The sequence below is a fragment of the Heloderma suspectum genome, chromosome 5, assembly GCF_057233095.1.
Source record: "Heloderma suspectum isolate Gila_16-S chromosome 5, 16-S_ref, whole genome shotgun sequence".
NCBI lineage: Eukaryota > Metazoa > Chordata > Lepidosauria > Squamata > Helodermatidae > Heloderma > Heloderma suspectum.
The window spans coordinates 194,136,172-194,147,744 of NC_139462.1; the positions used below are offsets into that span (position 1 = coordinate 194,136,172).

The following is an 11,573-nucleotide window of genomic DNA, read 5'->3' on the forward strand; positions in this document are numbered from 1 at the left end:
TAACTTGTTACTGCTACTTCCAAATGTATGCCAAACAAACCAGTTAGTCTCTAAGGCACCATAGAATTTCTGCTTTTACTTTCAGTTTGGTCTTTAATTGTGTTTAACCTGAGTATTTCTCCTATAAGGTACATTGCTGGTGTTAATGTGCTGCTGTTCTTTTTTTCTTTTCTTTTTTAGCTATGATAATTTTCGAAATCCAAAGAGGAAAGGATCCAGTGGACCAACTTTCAAACCAGGACAAAAAGTGACTTTAGCTTAACTGCTGTTAATGTGGTGGTGATTATGATCACCAACTAATTTTCACAACAAAGTGTTTACATTGCTAAATCATATCAAAATATATACCTGTGGGTATATTAGTACTAGGATGACAATTAATAGATTTCTTGGAAATTAATTGTTGCAAAATTATTTTACATAATTTTAGTTTTCAGATGTCTTCCTGAAAACCTATATTAAAATGTTTGAGATACTATTTGCCTACCTTGTGTTTACATTGTTTCTTTCTGGTGGGGAAAATAAGGAAATATACAACTTATGCATTCTCTTGCTATTTCAATGGAAAAGCCATACCATCTAAAGACTACCACTTTCCTCTGTATAAATGAAGTATTTGGCCTTAAAAGAGAAACATGATCAAAAGCCTAACTTGTATATTTGTCCATCTATTCCAGCTCATTGTACCTTCAGTTTAATTTTAAAAATATTTAGGGCACAATCCTATGCAAGTTTAGACAGAAAAAAGTCCTACAACTCCCAGCATCCCCCAGCCAGCATGCTAGGAGTTGTAGGACCTTTTTCTGTCTAAACTTGCATAGGATTCTGCCCTTACACTTTTAGGCAACCATCTTCGATACACTTTCCTGAAAGTAAGTCTCATCAAATTCAGTGAGGCTTACTTCTCAGTTGACTTGCACAGGATTGCACTTTAAAACAATAAGAGCAATCCTATGGCCCGCTAGACACTGTCTAGGATATGCTTATTTCCGGGAACTGACCTCAGAGCCCACGCTGCAAGGTCGGTTCCCGGAAAACTGACCACTCCTCTTGTCCGTGCTGCCTCGGAAACAGCGCGGAGAAGCCCCATCCTCTGTGCTCACAAGAGGAACATGGAGTAACTGAAAAGGGGGCGTTCCAGGGCGGGGAGAGCGGAGCTGCACATACGACACATCCAATGTGTCGTACAGCAGCTTCCTCTCCTGGTCACCCCCGCCTCGGCCCCGCTAGACAGCCGTTCTTCTTCATAGTTTCTGTGCATCACACATATGGGCTGTGCGCCTGCGTGGAGACTCGTTTGGGAAACTTCCGAACGTAAATTTTTGGTGGGAACCCCTCCCCCACTGTCTCTGGCATATATAGTGTGGGTTCCCACCTTCCCCTGAGTTCCTTTTCGACCACCTTAGCGTTACTTCGTGGGGAACTTCTTTCGACATTCTGTCATGCTGTATTTCTATCTTATCTAAACCTCATTTCTTCCTTCATCTTATTTTTCTTCTTTATCTTCAAAATAAGAGAGAGAGAGAAAGAGAGACGGAGATTGTCGGTGGTGTTGGAGAGTGTCGTTCACCTCAGCGGTGACGCATTTTTTCTTCCTTGGCCTGTGGCCGCAAAGCCGCCATTTAGAAGGTGCACGGCCTGTGGTAGTAAGGTGCCCTCTTCCGACGGCCACTCCTTATTTCTTTGGGGGAATCCCACAAGGTTGAAACTTGCCACCATTGCCAATCGCTATCAAAACGGGGAGCGACCCAATCTTCATAGTGACCAAATCTTCCTCCCCGCCCACCACTGAGCCAGTGTGAGTAGACCCATCAACTCTGGGAAGGAGCTTGGCCATTTCGGCAGCAAAAAAGCTCTCAAAATGGGTAAAACTCCCTAAACCAGTGGCGGATGCACCGGAGAAGAGGAGGAAAAAGAAATCCTCCAAACAAGAGGAAAAGGAGCGGGATCTCCCACCTCCTCCTCCATTACTGGATTCTCCTATTCGTGTTGTGCCCACCACACACACGACTGCTCTGGAACCGGCCTCTACGGTCTCGGAGGGTGAGCTGAGAGATACACCAACCCCACCAACCCATCCAATTCAAACAGCCACAGGACGGACATCCAGGTCTCCAACTCCACGTCATTATGACATCCAGTTACCTTGGTATCAACCCGCGTTTTCCCCTCGACAGCCTTCTTGATACCGATTTCCGGATCGATACCATCGGGATCATTGGACAGGACAATACCACCGTGATCGCTCACGTTCTCCATCCCGAGATTGGGACTGTTTTTTGGCCTCATCGTCTCCCCTCCCACTGACAGCGTTCAGATGCAGATTGGAGACTCCATAGGGACTGTGAGCTCTTCCTCGATTGCTCCCGCTACCTAGGAGCTACTTCGCCATTGCATGCTCTTTTTCAGTCTGGACAATGCTCCGACTTCGACACCCAGGACGTTTTCTGCCCTCCTAGCGAGTCGCTCGATGTTCCTAGCGATACACCAAACCAGTCGGGACCATCAAGCCCCGCCACCTCCTGTTCCACCTCCTGCTTCCGTTGTGGTTCAACAACCTACTCAATTGCAGGAATCTGAGGAGGACTACCAGTCTGACTCCTCCTCATATTCCTCGGTTCCTCCATCTTTCTCATCACCGGACGAGGTCGTCGGGACACAAGATAAGAGCCTCGCCTTCTGAAGACGTGGGCCATTTCTCCGAACAAGTGCTGAGGATGGCACAATCGTTGGGCATTGAGGTCCAACAACCTCCCCAACAGATTCACGATCCAGTATTTGATGCCGTTGCAACGGACCTGTCCACACCAGTGGCCATCACTTTACTTCCAGCCCTGCTGAGTGCAGTCCAACAGATGTGGAAACCACCTTCATCCTTGACCCCGCCATCCAAGAGGCTGGAATCGATGTGCAGGGTTCAAGAGATGGATGCGTCCTTCCTCTTCTCACACCCAAAACCAAACTCCATAATTGTGGAGTCTGCCCAAGGTCGTTCGCAGAAAGCACATGCCTCACCTGTGGACAAGGAGGGTCACAACCTTGATATTGTTGGACGTTGTCTCTACTCCTCAGTGGCATTGGGGCTTAGAATTTCCAACTATGAGGCGATGATGGCCAGGTATCAGCTCTTCCTCTGGGAGAAAATGGATTCCCTCATCGCATACCTCCCTGAGGATCAACATGACTTAGCTAGAATGTTTCATGCTGAGGCATCCAAGCTCTCTCGTAAACAAATCAACACTGCCCGTCATCAAGCGGACTGCAATGCTAAGAGCATGATGGGATCCGTTGCCCTAAGGCGGCATGCCTGGCTGTGCTCTGCAGGCCTAACTCCTGAAGCCCACTCGCCAATAGAAAATCTACCCTTCGACAGCGAGGGTTTATTCAGCGCCAACATGGATGACCAGATGGACTCCATGCAGAAAGCCAGAACGACTGCTCGTAAGATGGGCATCGGTCAAGCCCAGCAACAATAGCAGCAGCATGCTCCATACCATCAGTGTTGCTGCTACCAAAACCAGCCCTATCCACCTTGGCAATCTGGGGACCAGACACCCAGATTCCCACAGCAGCAGCAGCAGAGGAAAAGCTACTCCTTCCCCAGGTTCCAACAAAAGGCGAAGGGTGAGGGATTCTCTAAATGTCATCTTTGTCTTCAGCTCCGTTCCCCTCCGTACCGACAATTACAATCCACCTTTCGGAGACCTCCTGAATCAATATTACCTGGCGTGAGTGAGAGTGATGTCGGACAGCTGGGTGCTAGCTATTGTCCATCATGGATACAGAATAGAATTCAACATACCCCTGCCTTTTGGTCCAGTCTGGGTCACCCCACCTTTGGAGGTCTTCCACAAAGAAACTCAATCTCTCTTACAAAAGGGCGCCATTCAACGTGTTCATCCAAACGTCGGTATGTAGGGGTTCTTCTCCAGGTACTTCATGGTACCAAAACGGGATGGAGGCCTTTGGCCCATCCTCGACTTTCATGACCTGAACAAGTTTGTCACCCCCAAGAAGTTCAGGATGACAACTCTAGCCACAATTGTCCCACTCCTACGGAAGGGCTCTTGGTTCGCCATGATCAATCTCGAAGATGCGTACTTCCACGTAGTCATAGAACGCTCACACAGAAAGGCAATCGGAGTGGAACTGTTCCAGTTCAACGCTTTACCGTTTGCCCTCTCAACAGCCCCATGCATATTTACCAAGTGCATGGCTGTGGTCTGCACTTACCTCCATCTTCAGGGAGTAGAAATCTACCCGTATCTAGATGATTGGCTACTGGTGGCCTCCTCCCAACGAGGAGAAATCTCACTTGACCCCCACTCGAACAGTTCAATTTATAGGGGCTGTCCTCGATTCCAAATCTGGTCAGGCGTACCTACCGACGACTCTTGTCACAAACCTTGTCGCGCAAGCCACGTCGATATTCCCTGCCTGCTGTGCCAGGGCACACAATGTCCAATGCCTCCTTGGCCACATGGCAGCCATGGTATCAGTCGTGGAATGGGCTGGGCTACGAATGAGACCACTTCAACACTGGTTCATCCAGAACTTCGATTTAACCTGCAACCCTCTCTTTGTGACACTCTCAATACCAGAGGTCATTGTTTTCAATTTGGACTGGTGGATGGAGTCCAGGCATCTGACCCAAGGGATGCTATTCCTTCCCGCTCCTCCATCCAGGGTTCTCACCAGAGACGCCTCTCTCCTAGGTTGGGGAGCGCATTGCAGCCCCCTTCAAGCACAAGGTCTCTGGTCCTCCAAAGAAACACTATACCATATAAATTTCTTGGAGCTGTTGGCAGTTTGGAAAGCTCTCCACGCCTTCGAACTGTACCTCTGACATCGACACATCCAGATCCTCACGGACAACACCACAGTTCTCTGGTACCTAAACAAGCAAGGCAGAACACACTCCTCCCACCTCTTTTCTCTCACTCTACACCTTTACAACTAGATCGTTGCCATATATCAGGACAAAACACTGTTGGCAGACTCTCTCAGCCACTTCCTGCAGTGCTCCCATGAATGGCAGCTCACCAAGACAGTCCTGCAACTAATTTTCAACCAGTGGGGCTGACCAGAGATCAACCTCTTCACGACTCCAGCGAACATGGCCTGTGGACAGTTCTGTTCCAGAGCCAGAGTCTGCCATGGATCACTCAGCGATGCTTTTTTCCTGGAATGGAAGGATTGCCTATTCTACCTTTTCCCTCCATTCCCATTGCTTACGAGGCTGATCTCCAAAATCAGACAGGACGCCACAAACTGCATCCTGATTGCCCCTTGGTGGCCCAGACAACCCTGGTTCACGATTCTGTTAAACCTAGTGCACGGACACCTCCTACCACTACCACGGATAGACAACTTGATTTCCCGGGACCGAGGAAGGATCCTTCACCCTGATCTCCACACCCTGAACCTCACGGTGTGGAGCATGCAACCACCCACCACTTTTCCACAGTGATTCCATCGTTAGTGCAGGCTATACTTGATGCGGCAAGGAAACCATCCACGCGCCGCTTGTACTCAGCAAAATGAGCTTCATTTGTTTGGTTCATGACCGACAACTGTGACCGTAATGACTGTTGTCTAGTGGTCATATTGTTTTTCCTCCAACATCTTTTCAGCAAAGGCTTGAAGTAGTGCTCCATCAGGGCATATGCTTCAGCGATTTCTGCTATGAGGGGCAACATTGATGGGTGCCCCATATTCAGCCACCCCTTATGCAAGCAATTCCTGCGAGGACTCAGAAACCTGGCTCCTCCAGTGAGAGACTTCATTCCTCAGTGGGACCTAATCCTGGTGCTTAACACCCTCACGTCGGTACCATTTGAACCGCTTGCTCCAGTGGACTTGAGGCTGCTGTCTTGGAAGGTCGCCTTCCTGATAGCCATTACGACATCGAGAGCGAGCGAACTCTCCACGTTGCAAATAGACTCACCTTACACGGTATTTCACAAGGAAACAGTGGTCCTCCGGCCGGATTTCGCATTCCTTCCGAAGGTGGTCACAGACATCCATCTTAATCAACTGATCATGCTCCCTGCCTACTTTCCATCCCCAACGTCTGATTTGGAATGACGGCTACACACTTTAGATGTCCAGAGAGCACCGGCCTTCTATAAGTCATGGACCGAGCCTTTCTGCAACTCACAATGGCTCTTCCTATGCTATGGGGGACCCAGTAAGGGCTGTTCAGTCTCCTCTCAGAGGCTGGCATCCTGAATCATACACACTGTTCGACTAGCGTACGAGGTCACTGGGAAACCCCTACCGGCTTGAATCTGAGTGCACTCGACAAGGGGAGTGTCAACTTCCACTGCCTTTGCAAGAGGGGTTCCCATTGTAGACTTGTGTAAGGAGGCCACTTGGTCCAATTTATTAAACACTACAGACTGGACATCCGAGCTCGAGTGGAGTGTGCCTTTGGTAGGGATGTGCTTTCGTTGGTACTTCATTGAGACACCGACCCACCTCCGGTAAGTTAGCTTGTTACTCGCCCATATGTGTGATGCACAGAGACCACAAAGAAGAAAGTCAAGTTGCTTACCTGTAACTGTAGTTCTTTGAGTGGTCATCTGTGCATTCACACAACCCCCCAACCATCCCCTCAACTGGTCTGTTGGTACTGAGGTGTTCTTCTCGTTCTGGGACTACTTGCGGTCTCAAGGATCTGAGGGGAAGGTGGGAACCCATGCTATATATGCCAGAAACTGTGGGGGAGGGGTTCCCGCCAAAAATCTATGCAGCTTGGAAGTTTCCCAAACGCGTGTCCGCGCAGGCGCAGAGCCCATATGTGTGAATGCACAGATGACCACTCGAAGAACTACAGTTACATGTAAGCAACCTGACTTTTTCAGCTATCTAGCAAAAAATAGCAAGACAGGAGAGGCGCGGAGGGAACGATCCCCCCGTGCCTCTCCTGCCTTGCTTTGGATAGGCGATCGCCTCCAAGGTCAGAGGCGGCCACCTATCTAGTTAGAATTGCGCTCTAAATATGGCTACCTTTCCAAATACCATGCATTATAAACATATTTTTGTCAGTGGTCATGTGACACACCGAAGTAAGAGGATATTCATTGGTATATGCCTAAAAGACTATCATAGGTATTGATTACACTTCTAACAGGATTTAATATAAATTACTACTTTAATGACTAGATGTATCAATTAATACATTGAATTGTAGATATTAATATTTAATAATATAACAGTAATTAATAAATTTATATTGGAAGATTAAAGTATGTTAAAACTATTTAATATTTCCAGTATAAATTGTGTATACCCACAAGCATGTTAATTTTACTGAGATGAGTGTTTTAATGCAAATGGCAATTGCTATTTCCTAACATCCGCAATATGTTCATGTCTTTGGTCATTAAAAAATCTGGCCCATTCACCACATAGTTGTTTATAAGCCACCTTGGAAGGATTTGTATCCTGAAAATCAAGTTATCTATAATTTTAAAAAATCAGTGAATACTTTGATCTATTCCTGGCACAATGTTTACCAAACCAACAGCTGGTGGGAGGAAGGTATGACAGCATGATTGCTTTGTAGTCTCTTACTTTCGGGGGGGGGGGGCGGGCGGGCTTGTGGTACTGTCAAATATTATATATGTCACTTTTCTTTTATAATTTAAACAAACATTTTAAAGCAGAGACATATCAACCTTGTCTTCTCAACAGGTAAAGTGTTCACACAAGGTACTTTAAAGAAGTTGCTTTAAATGAATATAATACGAATAAATCATATTTGAAAGATAAATGTTTACTGAATCTAATAGTCCTCCTTAATTTGATAAAAGAAATTTGAAATATAAATTGTGCACATCCACAAGCATGAAATTTTAGTGGGATGATCATCTGAAACTATTAACAGGCCCTAATCATACCCCAAATTGGTACTGTAAAAATATATTTTCTTACGTTGCAGAATACTCTTTTTTGCTTATGCTAAGATCTCAGAATACATTTATGACTTCCTAGATATTATTTTCTAGAACTGAAATGTTATTTATCAAGAACAATAAAGTAGATGCACTAACAAGTTCTAATTTAGTATTTAGATGTATCATCGTGGACTGCCTACAGCTGACTACTTGGCTTTAATATTGATCGCTCTCACACCCAAAGTAATTACAAAACTCTGAGTAGTCAAATTCATCTTTCCTATTCATAGTAAGTTTATAAAATAGCATGTGGTGTTGTCAGTATCAGAATTGTGTCATGACGATCTTCAAGAGGAAAACAACATTTGCCAGGGTACTATCCAATGTGACCACTTCTCCTTCTCCACTCATTGTTTTCTTTATGCATGTGACTTCTATTACACCACACAGGGGTGAACGTTGCATAACACACCAGTGGTAATACTAGCGAAAAGGTGCTTTATAGCAGGATGTTCCTTTTGATGAATTACACAGTTGGATGAACATCTCTGTGCATGGGTGTTTTGTACAAATGAGAGGATCCATCTCCTGTCTTCTGTCTGTGAAGTGATTTAATCATTTTTTCCAAAATTTACAAAGAATCTTCTTCAGTGTAACAGTGTGTGTAAACTCGGTAAGGTTAAAGCACCTTAAAATATCAGATTATTTACATTTCTGTGCAAGATGGATGCAAAATGGGCTATGGGGTGCCCTGGTTTTCATTTCATAAAACTTTCTCTAAAGGATAAATAGGTTATATTTAGCCTTTTAAATCATCTCACAAAGAGTGCTGGTGGTGCCAGTGTTACTTGGTACTGTAGGTTTTGTAGCTCTACAGGATGTAAACTGAGAAAACATTTTATTGAAAGTAGGGAGCCAGTTATTTCTGTACAGCCGCACCTGACTCCATTTCTATCTGGAGCAGTAACAGCTCAGCACTGCATTACTAAATGTCCGTATCATACTCTGCTCAAGTGATACATTAAATCCTGAATTCAGTTTCTCAGAATTTATTTCAGACTGTAAAATGCTGACAGCTTAGGGTATCTTCACCCTTCACTGATCTAATGGCATCTGGCTGGTCAGGTGCTGCTCATCTCAGTTGACCTATCCAACAGACCTTGAGTAACCTTTGCATGATAATCTGCTAATCTTTCACAAAACATTGTTTACTGAAGAATACAGACACTCAAACTTACACTATGCATATTAGTATCTGGAATTGCCTGTTTAATAAATAATTGACAAATTCTGAGTATTAACATCAGAAACTTCCTTTGATGTAACCCAAATTGTTTCAAGATACAATGTATATATTGTAACTAAGGCTGGTCATTCAGTAACTGTTTAAATTATGTAATACCATGTGTTTGTAAAAAATAATGATTATATACTTCAGTGTAGGTCTCAAGTCTATCAAATTACAGAACTTTTGTTTCCATTGGTTCTAGCTGGAATGGGTATTTTGCAATGACATCTGGCTACAGGATATTTGAGCTGGCTTGCTAGACTGGTTGCAGCTAGGGATGTACAGACTGTGTAAAATCCACTCTGTTTTGCAGATTGTCAGGCACCTTTCGCTCTGTCATCTGCCCACAGATGGATGCGGAAAAAAAAAAACTGTCATGCAGAAAAATACACAAATACATAAATATTTACATATTCACATAATTTGCCTCAGTACATAACATTTAGTGTATTGTCTTGTCCCCCATTCCATTCAACGTTTCCTCAGCAGAAACGTACGTATTTTTCTACAGAGTTATATGCGTAAATTTTGGGAAAGAAAAAAAAAACAGTGGAAAGTCCATGGACTCCGCACGGCCTGAGGGGGGCTCTCTGCAGTAGATTCCGCAGGTCAGATTCTTAGAAATCTGAGCTCATTTTAATACGTCTCGAATTTCTCCAGCATCCCTAGTTGCAGCTGCCTTAATTTGGGTGAGCTCAACTCCCGTGGCGGCTGAGGCATTGGGCATGTTTCAGAGCAGGAGTGGAGTCCCTGTTCCCCACTGGAATCTTGGAGTGTTGCTTCAAGGCCCAGCCCAGTTTGGGAGCCGGCGTGCATGCCACACCCAGGTTGGTAGTGATGGCACACAGTATCGGTCTGTGCTGTCAGTTTTATTTTGTGTAGGTGTCAATGGTTAATCCATTCTTAAACACTATCAGAAATATATATTTCTGGAAATATGTTACTTATGAGCAAATTTATTCATGTTTAGGTATTCTGACTCTTTGATGACAGGAACATTAAAAAATATTGGACACATTTCATAAAACATTTAGGGTATTTTAATATTTCTATTCTGAAGTGAAATTTGATTTTATGTTTGTATGTCTTATTCATACAACATTTCATGTAATATTTATTAGACAAGAAGCTAAATCAAAGGAAGCTGTCTACTGCTTTGATCATAATCATGTCAGCTGAAGTCCCTAATACAAACTAGACAGAAGCACACATGTTTAGGAAGTTGTTCTCAAGTAAATTTTAAAGAAAAACTGCTTTGGTACTCTCATATGGCAAATGATAATTTTTTGTTAATAAGTATTTATTAACCGATAATGGGTTCTCTGTCTTCTCAAATGATACATTATTTTCTCACTCCTGCGACTTTCCCCAGACTGGGTTATCTTTCCCAGGCTATTATGCAAATATAACATGGTATTAACTTGCTATTAGATAACTCTATCATGCTGTGTAGATGCCTGTTTATATATAGCAATGTTGCCTTTGGCTGACCTCCTAAAGCAAATCAACAGCTTAATCCGGCTGGAAGGGATGACATTTCCTTGATTACTGGAAAATTCACATGGGTGGGCACAGTCACATTGAAGGAGCACAGTGGATAGACAAGCTGCTCATAAATTATGATTGGGAAAGATTGACTTGTCATCTTTTCTTGGGTTGTTTGTAGTAAAGAAGATACATAACCAGGATATCATGCTGGTTTAGTTTCTGTTTACACTGTATTTACCTTGTGTACATCTTCCCACTCTTTCAAAACTTAATATGTTGTGCTGCGGTGGGAAAAACACAACATACAGAATTGGAATATACTCGCATTATTATAGAAAACTGCATGCATGCAAATACATGTTTAAAGAGATTTTCAGAAAATTAACCAGATTTCCTGCTAATCTTGTTCTTTCAATGTAGCAGCGGCAGAATAATTCAATTGCGACTACAATTCTGAAGCAGAGGCCAACAGTGGCAGCCTTGTTATGTGAACCTAGCTTCCGTTATCGAATACTGTTCATTCCAGTTTGTTAATATAACATAGAAAGAGGGCTATCACAGCAATTGATAGGGATGACGGGATCCGTTTGTCTGCAGTCCTCCATAAAGCCCACTTTTCAGGAAAGGTCAAATAAGTCAGTCTCTCCCTCTCAGGCGAAGGAAGATGGCGCTAACCTGTCTTTTCAATACCAAATGCTCCAGTAAAACACAATACGCAGTCTAATACAGTCATAAGCCCACGAAAGGCAAACGTGACTCCTGCTTGCAGTGTGAGTCGCCGAGTTTTAACATGCCCGGCTTTTGTGACAAGGCCGTTTTATTATAGCGGGAAAGTCGCGAAAGGGAAGAAGAGGACGGGGGCAGGCAGGGCTCCAGCCAGCCAGGCAGGCTGGGAA

General features: G+C 44.3%; 1 protein-coding gene across 4 annotated transcripts in view; it reads left to right on the plus strand.

Annotated features, from left to right (window-relative positions):
- Nucleotides 1-648, plus strand: part of PEX1 (peroxisomal biogenesis factor 1) — a 39,915-nt gene extending 39,267 nt beyond the window's left edge. For all 4 annotated transcript variants that reach the window (XM_084858850.1, XM_084858847.1, XM_084858849.1 and 1 more), the window contains one exon: nucleotides 181-648. In XM_084858850.1, the coding sequence (XP_084714976.1) occupies nucleotides 181-262 (82 nt within the window). In that variant the 3' untranslated portion in view covers nucleotides 263-648. The remainder of the gene's footprint in view (nucleotides 1-180) is intronic.
- The last annotated feature ends 10,925 nt before the right edge of the window (nucleotides 649-11,573 follow it).